This window comes from Tamandua tetradactyla, chromosome 1 (assembly GCF_023851605.1).
Source record: "Tamandua tetradactyla isolate mTamTet1 chromosome 1, mTamTet1.pri, whole genome shotgun sequence".
NCBI classification, from domain to species: Eukaryota; Metazoa; Chordata; class Mammalia; order Pilosa; family Myrmecophagidae; genus Tamandua; species Tamandua tetradactyla.
This window is the reverse complement of record NC_135327.1, coordinates 47,891,751-47,913,769: the sequence shown is the minus strand read 5'-3', so window position 1 is coordinate 47,913,769 and position 22,019 is coordinate 47,891,751. Positions and strand designations below refer to the sequence as shown.

Below are 22,019 nucleotides of genomic sequence, written 5' to 3'. Positions count from 1 at the left end.
TGGGAAGAAGAAAAATAACCCGAAATGCCCTGTAGACAGGACCCATGTCTTCTAGTAGTAGTATACCAAAAGCATCCCAAATAATCCAGTTTGGGATTGAAGGCCTGCAGCTAGTGTGTAAATCCATCAGTTTTCTTCTCAAACTTCAATCCTTTAGACTCTAGCTGGTGCTCACCCAAGCTGTGGGATGAGTGTCTCAGCTGGTAACTAGATGTCAATGTTTCAGTAAAGATGTAATCCCTTAAAACAATTTCCATTTTCATCAGGTAATTGCTACACAGGGTTTTGTCCATATAGGAACCAAGTTAAACTCTTACCCTTTTAGAACTAAGGATGATTTGAGGAACTGTGTTGTACAACTTGGAGTGTCTTCCTGTTCCTGTGATTATCTTCCCTTTTGTTTATTGGCTTGTGTTCTGTGTGCTTGTTTTCTTCACAGGGCTGCCTCATTTTAAGTGATGAGCTGAACCATGCGTCTCTAGTCCTTGGGGCCCGACTCTCAGGTGCAACCATAAGGACCTTCAAACACAACAGTGAGTATCAATGTATCTACTCAACATGCAACCAACTTGCTCTTAGAAGAAAGGAAGGATTACTGATGAGCCTCTGCCCTGGCTTTTCAAATCTTAGCCTAATGAAACAGAATTATGGCTATGGCCGAAGTGCATTAAACCTCAAGACTTCTGAATGTAACCCAAACACACTCCCATCATCATTATTAGTTGTACTGCAATGTGGCATTGGGAGACCTGACTCACCTCTTCGGATTGTCATTAAATTATCAGAAGTGTTAAAACTCACCCCTTTCTCCTTAGGAAAGTTTGAAGACATTCTATGTTCTAGTCAGGTAAAAGTTGATCTTGTTCCTGAGCATAATGCCTCCTTTCACTATCCCCACCCATGGAATGCCTCCCTGCAACCCCCGCCCCCAACACACACACACATAGCCCACAAATGCCGTCTCTTCAGCTCCATTGAAACGCCCTTTCAGGCTCAGAGTTGTGTGGTTGGGTGGTAAAGTGGAAGGAGGAAGCTAATTCTTCTCTAGAGGTTCAACAAGGCAGTACAGATTGAGAGATGAATGTGACGGCGGACATCTGAGTTCTGTAGTCCAGCTCTGCCCCGACTCAATGTCTCACTTTGTGTAAATCCTTTCCTCTGTCTTGCATTAAGTTTACTCATCTGTAAAATGAGGGTGTTGAACTATATGATGTGTAAGAATACTCCCACTTCAAACTTCCTGATTCTAATTCTTCATTATTGCTATCCAAGTCTCCCTTCTCTACAAATACACACATACACACATATGCACACACACATGCACATGCAAACACACTTGCCTTCCCTCTCTTCCTTCCCATCACATTACTATCCTGCCTTCCCTTCCCCTCCACCTTCCCTATTTCCTCTCCCTTGCACTCCCCCTCTGTCCCACAAGGAGATTGGGGTGAGGAGAAGAAGTGTGACAGAGAACTGAGGAAGAATTGCTCCAGATCTGCTCCATATACTGCTCAGCAATCTGAAACCAAAGAATAATTGTCCCATAGGGTAGGGAAGCAAATGCATGGGAGTGTTCTAAAGTAAGCCCCTTTCCAACTTGCAGAGTCGTTCTAATGAGAAATGTGCTCTTACTGAGTGGGGTAAGGTCTAGCTATGCCTTTACTGAAACAGCTTCAGCAGCTATATGAAGGCGAATATTATAACGTAGTGTTCAGAGCCAGGCCATCTGGAGAATCAGACTGAGGACCCCTCAGATTTACAGCTCATCTATGACATCTTGCTCAAAATTAATTCAAAATACTTTGACTCCATTTATTAATTTTGCACCCAACACTCAATCTTGGCTTTAGTCTTTGATATGTCAAGTTAAATTCTTCAAGTTCTGTCAAATTTATCATTGATTGTAACATATAGACACGTATTCTTTTGGCAATGTGTGGGTATTCATGTTTGGAGTAGACATCTGATAGGGGTTCAAGAAGTGAGCTCATTAAGAGACCACAGAAAATTTTAACACAAGTATGTCGTGCCTTTTGATTCTTTAGCTTGAGAGGTGATAGGTGACCAAAGGTTCTGTCTACTTGGGAAAGGATAAAGGGGCTAGTTGACAATTATTCAGCTGTAATTACATCCATGAATATGGTTAGACATCATAATCCTGCTTCCGAAGGCAAATATATTCAGTCTGTTATCCACATGGAACAAATGTCCTGGATCATTATCAATTTTAGCCTCTCATTTCGTTATTCCACCTGCCAAGAACAATGGTCCAGGACCCTAGCTGCACAAAAGAGGCCTCTAGAGAATGTCTCTGAAAGATCAATGACTGGGCCAAACTCTAAACCAACTGAATCCAAATATCTAGAGGTGGATCCCAGGTATCGGCATTTTTTCAGAGCTTCCATATGATTCTGTATGCACAGCAAGGGATATATCTTGCTTCCTAACCCCCTTTATTCTAGACTGTCCCTGGATCTTGCCAGTGCGCCCTGACAGAAACACACAGCCATATTAACCATCCTCACTCTTTCCTTCACCATAGTTAGAATTCTTTTATACCTAAAAAGTTGGCAAAAGTTTTCAAAAATGCAGAGAAATTATTCTAAACCACAATTTATCAAGCGTTTATTCCAAGTATGGAGTACTGGTATCTTTTTAAAAATAAAAAAATAAAAAGGAGAGCTTGCAAACCAGTAAGGGAGACAGATGTGTATGCAAGTTACTATATCATGGATTAGAGTGAAAAAGATCCAAATGGTATCAGGCAGTGGTTAAGATACAGACTTTGGCCATGGTACTTTTTCACAACCACTAGAAAAGGCAAAATAGAAAAAAAGATAACAAATATTGGTGAGACTATGAAACAACTAGAACCCTTACCCATTGCTGGTTGTTTTGGTTTGCTAAAGCTGCTGGAATGCAATGTACCAGAATTGTTTTTTTTCAATGGGGTTTTATTAGGTTACAAATTTACAGTTCAAAGGTCATGCAAATGTCCAAATTAAGGTATCAAGAGGAAGATAACTTCTTTGCGGTTGCTGACATCCTGCATTCCTCTGTCACATGGGAAGGCACATGGTGACATTTGCTAGTTCTTCTCTCCTGGTTCTGGTTTCAATGGCTATCTCCAAATGTCTCTGGGCATTTCTCTCTAAGTTCTCTGGGCTTTTACTTTTATCCTCTCACAAAGGACTCCAGTAAAGGATCAAGACCCACCTTGAATTGGGTGTGTCACATCTCCATGGAAACAGCCTAAGCAAAAGGTCCTACCCACAATAGTTCTGCACCCGAGAGACTGGATTAAAAGAACATAGGCTTTTCTGAGGTACATAACAGATTCAAACCAGCACACTGGTGGTGTAAAATGGTCAAACTTCTTTGAAAAACTCTTTGTCAAAGTCTAATAAGGCTAAACATATACCTATACTATGACCCAGCAATTTCATACCTTGTTATTTAACCAAGAGAAATGAACACATATGTCCACAAAAATATTTGTAACATAATTCTCATAGCACCTTTATTCATAATAGCCAAAACAAACTGGAAACAACCCAAGTGTCCATCAACAGGAGAATGGAAAAAAAATGTGGCATGTTCATAAAATGGAATATTATGCTGCAATGAAAAAAGAACAAAGTACTGATAAATACAATATGGATGAATCTCAAGAAACATTATTTTTAATAAGATAAAACAGACACAAATTGTATATACTGTATGAGCCCATATATAGCAAATTAAATAGCAGACAAAAATTAATCTGTAGTGATAGAAATGTACTTCCAGGAAGATGGCAGAATAGGATAGGTCGAGTTCACTCCTGCTCTACCCCTACATACTCGCCCATCTGCATCCCAGCCCCCTGGACCCCTCCCCCAGCACAAGGACACACCCATGCCCCAATGTCCCTGTGCCCTAACTTCTGTGCCCTATACCCCACACTCAGACACCCACAACCCACTTGCTTCACGTGCCGACTTGCATCCTGCCTCAGCACAGCTGCTCAGCACCCCATCCATGTCCTGCCACACCCTACCTCAATGTCCCTCACACCGCACCCTGCCCCTGTGCTCCAAGGCCTGCCTAAGCAGCACCTTACCCCCATGGCCCCTGCACCACACCTCCACAACCCCGTGACTCACACCCCACACTTACAGACACCAGCATAGAGCCCCCGACCCATGCGTATACCTGCACTGCAACCCATTACTGCACTGTTGTGCCCTGCCCTGTGCTCCACATCCTGCTCCATACCCGCCCACAAATACAAAAGTTTAGACTACTGAAGGAAATCAACATCCAAAGTAACTCTATCAAGATATTTACATGCCATGAAGACAACAGAAGATCACTAAGCACATAAAAATGCAGACAGATACAGCCCAATCTAATGACCAAGCTAAAATACCAGAGGAGACACAGACTTAGGAACAATTAATCAAAGATGTTCATATAACTCTACTAAATAAAATCAGTGGGATGGTTAAGGACATAAGGAAGATCAAGAAGACATGAGAACATAAAAGAGGAATTTGAAAGAAGAAATAGAAAAATAGCAGCTCTCACAGAGATTAAAGATGCTGTAGACCAAATCAAAAATAGACTTGAGACACACCACAGCAGATTTGAAGAGGCAGAAGAAAGAATACATGAACTAAAGGACAGGACAACTGATTTTGAATACACAAAAGCGCAAATGACAAAAAAGATGGAAAATTTTGAATTGGTTCTCGGGGAACTCATGGACAAAACAAAGTACACAAATAGAAGAATCATTGGTGTACCAAAAAGAGAAGAGAAGAGTAAAGGGCTAGGAAGAGTAGTTGCAAATATAATGGAGGAAAACTTCCAAACTCTTATAAAGAACCTAAATATTCAAGTCAAAGAAGCTCAATAAACTCCAGATAGAACAAATCCAAACAGGCCTTCCCCAAGATGCACACTAATGTTGAAGAAAAGCAGAAACTCCTGAAAGCTGCAAGAAAAAAACAATCTACTACGTACAAGGGAAACCACATAGACTGAGTTCAGACACTCAACTGACACAATGGAGGTGAGAAGGGAGTGTTATGATATATTAAGATCCTGAAAGACAAAGACTTCCAGCCAAGAATTCTGTACCCAGCCAAATTATCCTTCAAGACTGAGGGATTTTCACAGGCAAACAAAGACTGAGAGAATATATCAACAAGAGACCAGCCCTACAAGAAATACTAAAGGGAATTCTGCCAGCTGAAAAAAAAACTGGAGAGGGAGGTCTGGAGGAGGGCATTGAATTTAAGAGTACCAGTAAGGGTAACCTAAAGGGTAAAAAGAGAAACAGGGAAAAGAACATATAGATCTGACAAATAAAATCCAAAGGATAAGATGGTGGATTCAAGAAGTGCCTTTACAGTAATAACTTTGAATGTTAACGGACTAAACCTACAAATTAAAAGATACAGATTGGAAGAATGGATTAAGAAATATAATCTGTCTGTAGGCTGCTTACAAGAGACTCATCTTAGACACAAGGATACAAATAGATTGAAACTGAAAGGATGGAAAAAGATGTTCCATTCAAGCTGTAACCAGAAGAAAGCAGCAGTAGCTATACTAATATCAGACAAAATAGAACTTAAATGTAAAGACATTTTAAGAGACAAAGAAGGACACTATATATGTGTATAAGGGACAATTAACCAAGAAGATATAACAATCAAAAATATCTATGCTCCCGGGGCAGGCCACGGTGGCTCAGCAGGTAAGAGTGCTTGCCTGCCATGCCCAAGGACCCAGGTTCGATTCCCGGTGCCTGCCCATGTAAAAAAAATGAAAAAAAAAAAATCTATGCTCCCAATCAAGGAGCTCCAAAGTGCATGAGACAGACATTGACAAAACTGAAGGGAGCGATAGATGTTAGTAGGAGACTTCAATACACCACTCTCCTCTACGGATAGAACAACCAGACAGAAGATCAACAAGGAAACAAGAGAATTTAAACAATTTGATAAAAGAATCAGACCTAACAGACACCCAAACACCAAGATATACATTCTCTTCTAGTGCTCACGGAACATTTTCTGGATAGAGCATATGCTGGGGCACAGAACAGGTCTTTATAAGTACATAGTGATAGAAATCACAACAACCCCTGCTATGGTTTTGACAAAGGTAATTGGAATTGTTTGATATCTTAATTAGGATGATGGTTACTTTTTTAACTCATTGAATTGTACACTTAAGAGGTGTATGTTTCCCAGTAAGTAAATTTTACCTGAAATATTTTTATCATATAGCATTTATAAAATTAAAACCATTGGGTGGTGCGACGGTGACTCAGCAAGCAGAATTCTCGCCTGCCATGCCAGAGACCTGGGTTCAATTCCCAGTGCCTGCCCATGCAAAAAAATTAAAGCCATTGATTTCGTATTAAAAAATATACAGGCTTGAAGGCAAGCATCTACGTCCCTGTTCCACAACTTTCCAGCTTCAATTCCTAGGAAAATAACTTAAATTTCTTAACTGTCACTTTACTTATTTAAAAAATAGGGATATTTATAATAGCTGATCCAAATATGTGTGCAGAGTTAGATAAAGTTTCTGGAAATGTTAATTCCTGAATGACTTGTACTATTATTATTGTTATTATTATTGATTATCCTCATCATTGCCAGCAACGATGTCCCTAAGGGATAGTAGAAAACATTATGGGGACTCAGAAGAATACAGAAGTCATTTCACGTTGGGGATTGCATGAAACGTGTGGTATTTGCAGTATACTTTGAAGGACTGAGAAAATTCTAGTTGAGGATGAGAGAAAGGATATTTCAAGCAGAAGGAATAATCTGGAGTGTGAAAAGAGAAGCAAAAAGTGTAGTGTGGACTGAGTGTGGGGCTGGACTCCCAGAGAACAGCCTGGTAAGTAAGGCTTTGGCCAGATAATGGAGAACTGCTAATACAGATGAACTTCAAGAAAGGTGCCTGGGCAGTTCAGCTTCATATGGGTGGATGGATGGATGGATGGATGGATGGATGGATGGATGGTTGGATGGATGGACTGATGGATGGACAGACAGACAGACAGATAGACAGATAGAAGTGATATGTCACTTCTAAGACTAGGTTTTAAAGACTAAGGCTTCCACCTCTCACTCTCAGATCATTTGTGAGAATACTTCAGCAGACTGGGGAGAGGCCCTCATGGCAAGGGACTAAGGGCCAAGAACCATATGAGTTAACCATCTCGAGTGATTCTCTGGCTTCAGTCCAGCCTTGAGATGACTGCAGCTCCAGCTGAAATACTGGCAGCAGCCACCCATGTTTCCTGAGCTAGAATCAGCCTACTGTAAGGCTCAAAGTTCCTGACCTATGGAATCTTGAAATGATAAATGTTGTTTAAGCCTCTAAGTTTTAGGATAATTTGCTGTGTGACAGCATTTAACTAATGTAGCTTCTCTGGTCACTATTGCTAGGGCACAAGGTGGACACCCAAGTGTGGACTCCCTTAAATCTAAATGGATGGTGTTCTAGTTTGTTAGCTGTCATAATGCAATATACCAGAATCAGAATGGCTTTTAATAAAAGGGGAATTTAATCAGTTGCTAGTTTACAGTTCTAAGGCTGAGAAAATGTCCAATTAAAACAAGTCTATAGAAATGTCCAGTCAAAGGCATCCAGGGAAAGATACCTTTGTTCAAGAACACCAATGACATTCAGGGTTTCTCTCTCATCTGGAAAGGCACATGGCAAACACAGTCACAGTTTCTCTCTCAGCTGGAAGGTCACATGGCAAGCAAGTCTACTTTCTCTCCTGGCTTCCTGTTTCATGAAGCTTCCCAGGAGGCATTTTCCTTCTTCATCTCCAAAGGTCACTGGCTTGTGGGCTCTCTGCTTCTCATGGCTGTGTCGTCCTTCTCTGCTCTCTCTGAATCTCCTTCTTTTTCCAAAATGTTTCCTCTTTTATAGGACTCCAGAAACTTATCAAGACCCACCCAAATGGGTGGAGACATGTCATCACCTAATCCAGTTTAACAATCAGTCTTGACTAAATCACATCATCCAGGGAGATGATCTGATTACAGTTTCAAACATACAGTATTGAATAGGGATTATTCTACCTTTATGAAATAGGATTTTGATTATAACATGCTTTTCTGGGGTCCATATATCCTTTCAAACCAGCACAGATGGCTCTGTGGAGCAGACCCTGAGTCCTTTTACCCAACTCTCTTACCCACCAAATTACTGACAAAGAAGCCAAAATGAGAGAAGTTGGAGGATATGGGGATGTCCTTCTTAGACTGCATTCATACAGGAAATGTGAAAGGCTGCAAGCCATGGGCCAGAAAGTGAAACAGGATTTGGCTAATGCTGCTTAAGACACAGTTCTCCAGCCCACTTGTACACTATGACCCAAGGCATGTCAGGCTCTGACCATCACACCAGTATCTCCTTTCTTTGGTGGTTGTGGGAGACGGAAGGTGTCCTGCAGTGATTCTTTCCCCATTGACTGAAGCTGAAATAGGAAGAGAAGGGCAAACATCACCCAGCTCCAGTTCCACAAACGGTTAACAGAAACACTACCTTCATCCATGGATCTGTAGAATGGATGCCCACAACATCAACACATCAATGTAGACTCTTCCCGTATTTTTATTCAAATAGAGATATAAAATAAAAATGATTTATCAGAAGTCATTCAGTAGGGGAAATTTCTAAGCAGAGCCCTGCAAAGCAATTTCATTTCAAGTATTCAAGTAAATTGAGGCAATCCAACCACAGATTGAATCTTTCCAGTACTTCTGACAGCTCAGCAATTGCTTCAGGGACATAGAGCAGTTTAACTGCTTCTCCTGGTCCAGCCCTCACCACGCAGTGCAGCCATTTGGTATCTTCTTCAGATTCCGATTCTCAGTAAAACATTCCAGTGACATGGCACCGGAGGGGGAAAATGGTTACTATACCAAGGAGAAATCAAACAGCATCTTGAGAGTTACTCAAAACTGATATCAGCGGTCAGGGGCAGAAGGACACTGTGTGCCTTCAGATGTGACACCCTGAGAAGGACTCAACATCACTTATATAGCATTGAGATCAGAATGCTGATTCTAATCATGGGGTACCATTATACAAAAAGGAAAAGGCATTGTTGTCTCCAAGCATGTCAGTAAGGAGAAGAGCAAAGAAGAATATGCAACAGAGACCTCATGTACCCATAAAGACTAAAATATTACCATCTGCCCCTTACAGTAGATATTTGCTAATCCCTGCTGTAGCTGTGTCAGAGAATGCCCCTATTCTTAGAGAAGACATATTTACATATTTAAGGGTAAAGTCCATGATATATGCAGCTTAGCCTCATTTCAGGTAAAAATATCATGTACCTTCATGTACAGAAACATAGATAAAGATAAATAGATGCAAGGGGATAGAGATAGAGAAGGAGACAGAGAAAATGATAAAGCAAATGGGGTAAAGTAATAACAATAGGTGAGTCCAGGCAAAGAGTATATGGATGTCTTTTGTCGTTTTCTCTTTCTTGCAATTTTTCAGTAAGGTTTGAAATTATTTCCAAGTAAAATTTTGGTTTAGATTTTAAATTCTTTGCTGAAGTTATAATTTAAGAGGGTCACTTTTATCTTCCAATTTTACAAAGCTCTTAAAACATTCATTAACATATTCTTCATGCCTCCCCTTTATACTCCTGGAAAAGAGATAGTTATTACCTTTTCTTTACAATAAAGTAACTGGGGTTATTTAATACCAGCAACTAGCACTTATTGAGAGTTTACCCTGTGCCTGATGCTGTACTAACAGCCTTCTCTAACTTACTTATTTAACCTTAATGCCCATCCCATGAGATAGATGTAAGTTTTCGGAGTAGGCGATTCAGGTGTAGAGACATCGAGCCATTTGCCCAAGGTTGCATACTTACTAAATGATGAAACCTGAAACCGTCTGTAGAAATGCTGCCCTTCCTAAATGAGAATTGTGTGTGCAGCTAGGGTCAGAAGTCTATCATTTCATCCATAAAATTCTATCTTTGTGCTGGTTTGAATTTGTTAGACCCCAGAAAAGCCATGTCCTTTAATCCTCATTCAATATCGCTGGCTGGGAGCATCTTGATTGTTCCCATGGAGATACGACCCACCCAATTATGGGTGGTAACTTTTGATCAGATAGTTTCCATGGAGTTGTGACTCCAACCATTAATTCTTTAAAAGAGGAAACATTTTGGAGAGTCCCTTTTGGTAGAGCCACGAGAAAGCCAGCAGATGCTGCCATGTTTGCCATGTGCCCTTCCAGCTGAGAGAGAAATGTTGAATGTCATCGACCTTCCTGAACCAAGGTGCCTTAGATTGGGCATTTCTATAGACTTGCTTTAATTGGGACATTTTCTCAGCCTTAGAACTGTAAACTAGCAACTTATTAAACTCCCCCATATAAAAGCCATTCTGTTTCTGGTATATTGCATTCGGGCAGCTAGCAAACCAGAACAATCATGCATGAGCTACTATTGTTCTTTCGCTGTCTGTGGCAACACCCCGCCCCCAAAGATGTCTGTGTCCTAATCCCTAGAACCTGTGAATGTGCTATGTTACGTGGCAAAGGGGACTTAAATTTGCAGATGGAATTAAGGTTGCTACTCAACTGACTTTAAAACAAAGAGATTATCTGCATTGATCCAATGTAATCACAAAGGTCCTTTAAATGTTGAAGAGGGAAGCCGGAGAGAGTGTCAGAATGATGTAATGTGAGAATGGCTTGACCTGTCATTATTGTCTTTGAAGCCAGGGAATGCTGGCAGCCTCTAGAAGCTGGAAAAGTCAAGAGAATGGCTTCTCCCCTAGAGCTTCCAGAAAGAAGCTCCCAAGTTTCCAACCAATACCTTGATTTTAACCCAGTGGAACCCATTTTGTTCTTTGAACCTCCAGAGTTGTAAGATAATAAATGTGGTCATCTCTTACAGCAGCAGTAGGACGAATATACTTTCATTCTTAGATACGCAATGCCCTCGTTCCCACTCACCAACATGCTTAATAGAGTGTTTAACCATGAGCATACTCTCCCTGCTATCGTACTCCATCATGAAAACAGACATCTTTGAGAGCAGGGTTATTTTCAATGAATGACTATTTCCTGAGAGGTGAAGAGAAGAGGAGGTATACAAAGGGGAGAGAGAGTAATAAGGAGTTGTGATACGTATAGCATCAGTTGCTGCTAACCTCCATTCTTGCTCTGGTATTCCCAGGGAAATACCAAACACTTTTAGTATTAACCCTACTGGAATGATAATGTAGAGATTGTCCAAGGATCTACAGAAGATGTTGCGTTGCCTCCCTGTGTGTGTGTGGGAAACATGACACACTTGACAGCACACACTTTCTTGGCTGCCAGATAGCAGCTAATAACTTGTGAAGCAGGTTCTTAAGACATTACCTAAACTGTAGTGCTCTTTAACCCTGAGAATATAGGATTTCATGCAACTCTAAACTTGTTCTGCTCCCTTAGATTCTCTCCACCTCCTGCCCTCTGCTTACACCTTCAAGATATTCCTTCCCCTGACTGTTGGAAGACAGGAGGTTCTTTTTTTATGTGCTAATGTATACCCTTTGTTATTTAGGGCAACTACAAATTAATCACAATTCTGGTCCCTTTGATTTTGGGCTCTGAATGGGAAAAAAATATACCCAAGGTATAGTTAAATCTACTCATACCAAAATAATAAACTTTGAATCCTGTGTGACTAGGCTGGAGCTGCTAGCATCAAATTAGTCATCATTTCTCCCTCTCTATTTTCTACAAAATTAGAATGAGGAACAGAGATGAATAAACAGAAGGGAAATTCTGAAAGGAAATGAAATCAGAACATGCACAAATCACTGCCTAAGGAAAAAGTAAACGACACTTATAGCTAAATTCAAAACTGGGCACATTTGTTTCCATGGATTAGGTCTGCCTGGTTAGCAAATGTGGACAATAAGTGAGATGATAACCATCACTTACTCAGCATTTATTTGGTGCCAGGCACAACATTAAAGCCTTTACATAATTATTCATTTAATTTTAACACCCACCTGAATACATAGTTATCTTCATCATCCCATTTCATTAAAAAGAAAACTGATCCTCAAAATGAGTCGATACAGGTAATAGATGGTAGGAGTCAAAATTGAACCCAAGTCTGTTGTTCTTGGTTTGTTTCTCCCAGGGGCAGACTTTGGGTCAGGACTTGAGCACCAGTTACTTATTTAGAAAGTGATCGCAGGAAGTGCCCGTAGATGAGCAGGGGATGAAAAGGGAAAGGAAGGCAGCCAAGAAAGTGTGTGCTGTCAAGCAGGTTTCCACTGTGGGCAGCTGGAGCTCAGTCTCTCTGGGAAATTCTGCCAGCCAGTGTCAACACGCCTCAATGTTATTCCCCCCAGGGTGCGAGGGAGCTGGGGTAGTTATCCAGGGCAGTGGCTGAAGGCTGCCCTCCATTCAAGCCGAGTGTGCTCCCACAGCCAGCACAAAACTCCTGCACAAAGAATTGCCAATGTTTGCAATACAGTGCAGGGCTAAGGGATAGAAGCAGGGAGTGTACAGGATTTGCTACCACGCTTCAACCACTAATTAAGGCCAGCTGCACCGAGCCATAGGACCCAGCTGTGGGACCCACGTGCCAAGAATATCTCCTTACATTTTCTACCTTGGGCAGCTCCAGTGAGATAGGTGGCAAATCCTTGGGTTGTTTTGGGGACTCGTTGGGTGACACAAAACAGACTCTCCAGCACATTTCACAGCCTAAGCTATGGATTTAGCTCCAACCCAGGACTAACAAGATTTTTCTCTACCGTGATTCTGGTGCATTTTTAAGTAAAGACCTTTGGAAACACATCTTCTGGAGCTGCCTGAGTGTGTTAACACCCTGGGAATCTGCCCCAATCCCCTAGGCCTCTAACTCTGAATAAGTTTTAACTCTCTGGAAAGGTGGACACCTTCTATTAGGGATTTAGAGGAATCAGGACTAAGTTATTTTCTCCTAGAATCTGCCCAGTTTGTGGATAATTACATCTGATCTAAACTCTAGAGCAATGTTTCTCAAACTGCAATGGGCAGAGTCACCTGGGGTCTTGTTAAAATGCAGATTCTGATCCAGCGGGTCTGGGGTAAGGCCTGAGTCTCTGCATTTCTGAGAAGCTCCAGGGGATTGGGGATGTTGCTGGCTCTGGACAGCTTTTACAGGAGCCAGCTTTAGGCACGCTCACATCTCCAATGAGTCACAAAGGCCTTCTGAGGTCGTGTTGAAAAAGAGGAGCAGTCTCTTCATCTAGGAGGTCAGAGGGCTGGGGAGGCCAAGAATTCAGGGTGGTTTATTTAAAAAAAAAAAAAAAAGAAAAGAAAGGAAAGTGGTGAGCAATAACTAAGAGTCTGCCTGGAGGCAATGAACAGCCAAGAGAAGGAAGAACAAAGAGTCCAGTGTTTGAAAACTCTGAGCCCCACCTCATCTGCAGGATGAGGGCTTGTAGGTGCCATTGGAGTGGAAGTCAAACCTATGAACATCGGTGGAACAACTTTACAAGCCATGACCTTTTAGGTCTCAAGGTGTGACATGGGCTTCTGAACTAGGTTGTTTCATAAGCACAATGATTGCATTCACCTTTTTTAATGATAACTAACAGTTTCAAGCACTTGCTGTCATGAGTGCTTTACATGCACAAAATCATTTTAGCCTCACAACTATACAAGAAGGCACATGCTATCACCACCCCCTTTATTCATGTGAAGAAACAGAGGCACAGGGTGGTAAAGTGACTTGCCTAGAGGCACACAGCTGGTAAGAGGCAGAGCTGAGATTTCTACCTAGGAATTCTGGTTCCAGAGGCCCCATTTGTAATCACCATGCACGTTTGCCTCCTTTCCCAGGCTTTCCCACCCCCTGCTGCCCCTGGATGGTTAGGGATGCACACAATACTTAGTCTCCTCCACCCGCCCTGGAAGTTGCCCCAGCCAGGGCAGTTTGGGTTAGGGGAACGCAGTTAGCACTGACTTCAGTTGTCCTTCTGCAACACTGTCCTGGCTGCAGGATCCCCGTGCTGACCACTGGGTCTCTACAGTGTTCCTGAATCGCATCGCTTGTCTAGTTCCTCAGGCACCTGCTTCAGCACTGGATGAAAGTCCTGTCCCGAGCCTGAAAGCACCAGACTCTGCCCTTCCCTAGTTGCCTCAGTTTCCTAGGGTTGCCATAAAAAAGGACCATAATATAGGTGGCTTAAAACAGCAGAAATTCATTGTCTCACAGTCAATGGAGACCAGCAGTCCAGAATCTGTGGGGAAGACGCCTTCCTTGTCTCTTCCCAGCTTCTTGTGGTTGCCTGGCAATCCCTGGGCTGCAATCTCTGCCTCCGTCATTACATGGAGTCCCCTGTCTTGTGTCGGTTTCGGTCTGTGTTCAAATTTTCTCTTTTTATAAGGACACTGGTCATATAGGATTAGGGCCCCCCCCTGACCCTATCCGGTCTCATTTTAACTTAACTAATTCCATGTGAAATAACCCTATTTCTAAATAAGTTCACATTCTAAGGCACTGGGAGTAGTTCCCCAACACATACAATTGGTGTGGGGGTGGCAGGACCACACTCTTCTCATGTTTCCAAAGTCAGAGGTTGTTTTACCCCCAGGGGAAGCAGACCCTGCCCATCACCCTTGCTCCCCAACCGCCTTTTGTACTCTTCCAAGATCACCTTGCTTCTTTGATCTACCAAAGGCCTGCCTGCATATTTAAAGAACCACCCAGAAAACCTGAACGAAAAAACATGTGCCCAAACTGCTTAAAAGCAGCAAACTTAAAATGCACCAGAAATGCCCTGAGTGAATTCAGGGCATTTTTTAAGTTTGTTAATTATTTATACCAAGAGAAATTATTCTGTAGCCCACATTATTCAAGTTTCATAATTTAGGAGCATAGATAAGTTAGTGACAAACCTCCAGGGAACTCAATCCAAAGAAATTCCTTACATTCCGAAATCATTTTGCATTCTGAAAAAGACCATAAATGTGACTTTGAGATAAATATTTGCTTTTATTGCCAAAGTTGGCCATTATGTTTTCCCCCAAAGGCTAAGTAAGGGGGCACCCCTTCCCCATCTTAAAAGTAAGAATTATCATTCACAGATATTTAAGTACCTATTGCTTAACAGTTTACATTTGGATGACTCTTGAAGGACGAAACTGAGTATCTGAAAAGGAACAAAAGGAGTGGCGATAAAGATGGTGAGCAAGGAATTTGAAACAATAAAAAAAATAGCATTCATTCATCATCCACCCATCCCACCACTTAAGAAATATCTGTGGAGTTCCTATACGTTCAGTCATGAAAATATATTTGGCAAGTGGACTGTGGAGTAAGGAAACAAAAGGTGTCTCCAAATGCAGCTGGAGGTAGGTTTTATGGACCCTTGAATGACAAAGAAGAAAGAAAAGAACATGTGGAAAGTGGAGGCTGCCTTGCCAGCCCCAAACACTGGTTCCTGGATCCCAAGGAGGGTGTGTGTGTACCAAAGGTGCCATTTCACAAGAGAAGAGGAAGAAGTCATGGCAGATGGGAGCAGTGTTGTCACGGTCGAGTAAAACAAGAGTGAAGCCAGATGTCTGATTCTTTTCTTTGGGTGAACATAATTTGAACCATGCCCAACCTGCTCTGCTGAAACGAAACCAGTTTCCTGTTTCCTCTTCTCGTAGGACCAAACCTGGGACATTCCCAGATCCAGAAGGCTCACTCATATTATCAAGTCTTTCCTTTTAAGAACAGGCACAAGTCAAGCTCTCCAAGTATATTTGGTGCCTGAGTCTGATTATACTTCAGGTAAGCAGTTGGATTATTCCAGGTACCGAGTACACCAATAATCCCCCTAGCCATACTTATGAAAGACAGAAGTGCTTTGCTCCAGCAGCCACCACACTTTAAATTTGATAGCTCAGTGTGTTCATCCACTGCCACTCCAGCTTACTCCTCTCAGGCCTTTCATAGGCCAAAGGAAACCGCCTTTGCGAGTCACGCTCAGTGTGGTCACATTTGTGGTGAGGTTATTTATGCTCACATTTGCATGAGCACGGTACGTCATTATAACTTTATAACAACATAGGATAATAGTGCTAGGTATGAGCGCCTTGGCAGCATCAGATGTGTTCTTTCCTTTTAGTTTCTGTGTCTCAGAATTTTCTTACAATACAAGAAGAAACCATTGCTGCTGTTTTGCAACCCTTCCAGCATTAGCTGGCTCATCTCAAACACACAAACACCTGACAGTTCTTTCCTACTTCTCTAGGGTGTTGGGAGGATGAATACAATGCGAGTGTAGGCGCCTTAATAAAATCACTAGTATGTAAGAATCCCTTGCATTTGTTAGCATTGGGCTAGCTGACACAGTAGAATCCCACACAGCCTGCGGAACACAAGCCACAGGCCTCTGAAACCTGCAGGTCTGTAAGCCATAGCTATGCCTTAGAGTGCAAAACCCTAAAACCAGATAGGAAACAACCGGACACTAAGGTAAATCCAAAATCCATGTTCAGTGAAGTCATCATGGATTATTCCCCGTCTGGCCTCTGTGAGTCCATGAGTTCGTACTCTGCCAGGGGAGAACTCCTGATTGGTTTTCCCTTTGCTGGAGGATCGTGGTGTGCGGACACTGGGTGTTTTGGGAAGTTTCACCAAAATTTCACCAAAATGTCTCCATTCAAGGAGAGCACGGTGCGTTGGTTCCCTGACATGGAAGGCACTGGAGTTCCTCTCAGGTCCATCTGCAAAATGTTTAAAACGCATCATGACCATTTAAAGGCTTGTTTATATCCTCTGCTTGCTATGAAAAGAAAGGAGGGAAAATGCTCTAGCACTAGTTGTATGTGTTTTAAACTTAACCTGGACTAACCCTTTCATAATTAGGACCTGTATAATTCAAGATCAATACAATTGCCTCTGGATTTACAGAGTTTTTCAAAATCTTTGAATATTCATTTTGAAATTACTGCCAGCATAGTTCCCTTGCATTTGTTTTTATTTCCATGGCATGGGAACAGTGCTCATCATGAGTCGCCGCTATACAAAAAACTTACAAAACCCAACTCCCAGAAGGAAAAACATTCCTAAATAAGAGTGCCTCTATTCATCGCCTCTATTCCATTCAGGGTCTAACAATTGGTGGTAGATAATAGGAAAAGGAGATGAGTTCCCTCAATCACATTTTAGGAACCCAGCCTAAAGCAAAAGTGAAAAAAGAGCTATAAATCCAGGTTTATTCTCCCTGACCGTCTCAAAATGAGAAAGTTGCTTTTTATTCCTTGCCTGTCCTCTAGTGGTCGATGGTGGAATGGCACTGAAACACGTTCTTGTGAACATGCCCAAGGTTTAAAAAAAAAAAAAAAAAAGATCAAGGAATATTATTGAATGGACATTCAGAAGGTTAAAAAAAAAAAAGCTAAAGGAATATTACTGCAAACATGAAGCAATTATCCTTTCTAACAATTCCTACTTAAATCTGAAAGTCTAGTAAGACTGTTAGTCTGCATTCTTCCTCCATGAAAAGAAAATGGATTCAACCATCAAGTGTTTATTTAGTGCTGACATGGTACACTAGGACCAAGATTATAAGTGTGACTAAGATAAGGTCCTCTACCATGGAGAGAGGCATGAAAGCAAAGGGAGAGCAATATGAGTTTTTAGAAGAAGAGTAAATGAGTCATTAGAGACACTCCAGAGAAAACCTTCAACTTTGCCTGTGTTATTGACCAGAGGAGTCTGAGTTAAGCCTTGAGTGATGAGTAAGAGCTCGGAGCACATGGGGAATCAGAGGGTTGTATGTTGGGGAATGGTAAGAAACCAAAAAGATTGACTGAGCTAGATCAGGAAGGGCCTGTGGGAACCGTGTTAGTTAACTATCGCATAACAAACAGCCTCACAACTTCAGGGACATACAGCAATAAGCGTTTACTTCTCACTTCTGACTGCAGGTGGGCTGGGGCAAGTGTGCCCCGTGTGTCTCTCTTTCTTTCCTGGGAACACTGGGTAGCCTGAGCATGTTATTCTCATGGCAACAGCAGAAACACAAAGGGAAAGCAGAAACATCTGAGGCCTCATAAGCATTTTGTCTCTTCTATGCACTCTGTAGGCCAGAGCAAGTCCCTAGGCAAGATCCAAATCAAGGAGCAGGGAAAACATATGCCTTCCCTTTAATGGGAAGGACTGCAAAGTTACCTGGCAAAGGGCTGGGAGACAGGAGGGGCAGAAAGTGGGCACCAGCAGTGCAGCCTGCCACGAGTTCCATCTAGGAAAAGTTAATTCAAGGTAACTAAGGGTTTCTCTAAAAAGTGATTGGAACTCAACATAGAGGACTGACTTGGAGTTATGGATCCAGGAATTCAAAGACCCAAATCATGCAAATTTCAGAGCCCCACCCCGTACCAGTGGATTCAGACTCTCTGATGATCCCCAGGAATCTGCATTTTAAAAATTTCCCCCAGATGATTCATACTCACATTGTAGATTGAAATCCGTGATTGGTTTATCAATGAGAAAATAGAAAAAGGATTTGGGAGGAACACCAAAAAGAAAAGGGGTAAAAAGAGGAAAGTATACTGGAAAGAGTGGCAAGGGGGATAGAAGAGAAATCAAAGAAGCAGGGTGTGCTGAAAGCAAAGGTGAGAAATTTAATACATAAGGTTGTGTTTAATAGTGTCAAGTGCTGCCCACATGTCAGGATGAGAATGGAAGAGTCTCGTAAACTTTAGCAATTAGGAAATATTTTATCAACAGGGTGTAATACTGATTCCAGTAATATCATTATGCCTGTTCAGCAGATAAATAATTGGCTTTTAAAGACCTGGCATGAAAAAAAAAAAATAAGGATATCGTCTCTTCCGCTTCTTTCGCAGATCCCATATTACCATGGCAAAATTGATTAATTCCACATCAAATTCATTTGTGGCTAATTATTAAAGAAGGAAGGGTGACTTTTTGTGTCAATTGGTTCTTTCATATCATGCGGATATTATCCAGAGCATCCTAAAAGGCAAATATTTCTAAAGCTTAGGGCTTTATATATTCGAATAGAGAATGATTCCCTTTATTATTTATACTTCAGTTTTCTTATGCAAGTCAAAGAGTATATTATCACCAATGCTTGTATTTCTAAGAGAGAGTTCTAGAACATAGCACCCCTATTCACATATCACACACTACCTGAATACCAAGACCCAAGATCTGGTTGATCGTGGGTGGATGGTGGGGACAGCTTCGGGGGTACTCTACTCAGGGAAAGAGGTTCTGGTATTAAGCTATCAAATTCTGATCTATCCTCACCCACCCCACTCATATGAGGGCACCTTTATTTAAGTGTGGTTTGCTCAAATGTATCTCATAAAAGCAAACAAAAAGCTATGAGTTTATCCACAACTCTATTTCAGATAAACACCATATGCCCTCATTAGAGGGGCGTGGGGGAGCAGCGTGGAGACATAAATGCATCCGCTAATGAATTCACCCAGCTCTGGGGAGCCCTAAGACTAACTAAACCATAGACTGGGGGCTAAAGACAAAGATGAGACATTCTCCAATGAGGCTAAGAATCTCAGCTAGCTTAAGCCTAGACCAGCGATAAGTCAATGAACGTCTGCTTCTTGAGAACTTGTCTATCGTGGTCAAAACCAACGTTGACTGTGCAGTTTTAGATTTATCTTTGCTAGAGTTCTCCTTTTGTGAGCCTTTTTAATAGCAGCTCTAATGCCTACTGAACATTATATTACAATCAAGCCAAGCATTCAGCAGCATCCTGAAGTTCAAGAATTAGGACTGGATTCTAGACCAGTCTAGAATTCAGCTTCAGATTCTAAAAGGAGGAAGCTTAAGAAGTGCAAAGAAATATTGTAGAAATTTAGTAAGTGTATAAAAGCATGGACATGAACCCCTGCCTTCTTTCTCTCTCTTTCTCTAGCTTTTAAAGATGCAAAACAAAACAAAAAACCCAGATGGGCTGGTAGGCAATCCTTCCAAATGATATCAAGACCAAAAGGTCTCCCAACCCAAGCCCAGTTATCTGCAAACCATCACAGATCAACAAAGTCACTATTAATTACATTTAATATTAAAAGTTAACCAGAATAGTTTGCCGGGCATTCATGCTTCCCTTGTTCTACATAACCAAAGGATTTGAGAAGAAGGGAAAATATCTCTCGGTAGAAGACGGCATGAGTTCAAATCCTACATCTGCAGCTTATGACTATAGACCTCAAGCTATTACTAGATGTCTCTATGGCTCAGTTTTCTGAACACTCAAATGTGGATACTACTGGTACTTCCTCCATGGGGTTGCTGTGATGATTAAATGAATTAATACAAAGAATGTGCTTCAAAGGGTGCCTGGCACACAGAAAAGGTGTGATAATTGTGAGCTATTATTATTATGTCCAGAGGTCTCCAAATATTTTGCAAAGGAATGATAATTGTCCCACTTCCTCAAAGTTTTAAAAACTCTGAGGTTGGGGACTGTTGAAAGTCAAGTCCCAAAGTACAAGTGACACTGCTACCATGCAAACACTGCTGACCTCTACACACTCACATCTAAACAATTGGTAAGTGTTGGTTAATTATTTCTCCCAGAGTTAATTTTAACCTGACAGCCAAACCTACATCTAAGAGATGCATGTCTAATGTAGAACTTTAATCTCTGCAGGCAGAAGAGGAGAGCCTTTTAAGAGTCCATGAATCTGTACACCTTCAGTGGTGGTTTACTGTGTCTACCAGTACAATCCCAATTATTCATTTTGTCTGAGTTAAGTTTTACTAAAAAAAAAAAATAGACCTTCTGCCTCTCCAGGTGTTCTCTGAATCAGCTGTTCTCTGATTCTCTCTGCAAGTTCTGGTCTGAGCCTAAGCCTAAAGTATCTAAAGCCTTCTGGAGAAAGGAAATGGGGGAGAAGAAAAAAAAGAAAGAAAGACCCTCTCATAACAATTTCTTTTTTGATATTATTTAAGACATGCAAAACCTAGAGAAGCTCCTGAGAGATGCTATAATCTATGGCCAGCCTCGAGTCCACAGAGCTTGGAAAAAGATTCTCATCCTGGTGGAGGGCATCTACAGGTATGTAAATAACTAGAGATATTTTAGCACTCAGACAGAGGCCCACAACAGACTGATAAATGGAAAAGAGCTGAAGTCTCCTAGCTAAATGGAGAAGTCAGTTAGATATAGGTATTAATAAAGGATCAAATCTTGGGGCCTGCCTTTATGAAACTTATTCCTACAAAAGAGAAGCTAAGCCTACTTATAATAATACTTATGTGTTACCCCGGAGAACCTCTTTTGTTGCTCAGATGCAGCCTTTCTTTCTAAGTGAACTCAGGAGGTGAACTAACTACCCTTCCCCCTACATGGGACATGACTCCAAGGGGTATAAACTTCCCTGGCAACATGGAACCTGACACCCAGGGATGAGTCTGGACCCAGCATCATGGGACTGAGAAACCCTTTTTGACCAAAAGTGAGGAAAGAAATGAAACAAAATACAGTTTCAGTAGCTGAGAGATTTCAAATAGAGTTGAGAAGTCATTCTGGAGGTTATTCTTGTGTATTATATAATGTACCTTTTTAGTTTTTAGTGTACTGGAAGAGCTAGAAGGAAATACTGTTAAACTGTAATCCAGTAGCCCTGATCCTTGAAGATGATTATATAACTACGTAACTTTCACAGTGTGACCATTCGATTGTGAAAACCTTGTCAGCTGCATAATCCAGGGTATGGACAGATGAATAAGAAAATAAGGGCAAAAAATAAATAAATAATAGGGGTGAGGGATATGGTTGTTCTTTTTCGTTTTTGTTTGTTTGTATTCTGGGGGTAGGGTAATGAAAAATGTTCAAAAATTGATTATGGTGTTGAACACACAGCTAGATGATGATGCTGTGAACCGCTGATTGTACACTTTGGGTGATTATATGGTATGTGAATATATCTCAATAAGATTCCATTAAAAAAGAAAAGGAGGAATCAGAGGTGGAATT

At 41.4% G+C, this 22,019-nt stretch overlaps 1 protein-coding gene across 2 annotated transcripts in view; it reads left to right on the top strand.

Annotated features, from left to right (window-relative positions):
- SPTLC3 (serine palmitoyltransferase long chain base subunit 3) overlaps positions 1-22,019 on the top strand; it is a 136,534-nt gene that overhangs the window by 56,274 nt on the left and 58,241 nt on the right. For both annotated transcript variants that reach the window (XM_077115156.1, XM_077115159.1), the window contains exons 6-7: positions 440-533; positions 20,993-21,098. In XM_077115156.1, coding sequence (XP_076971271.1) covers positions 440-533; positions 20,993-21,098 — 200 coding nt within the window. The remainder of the gene's footprint in view (positions 1-439; positions 534-20,992; positions 21,099-22,019) is intronic.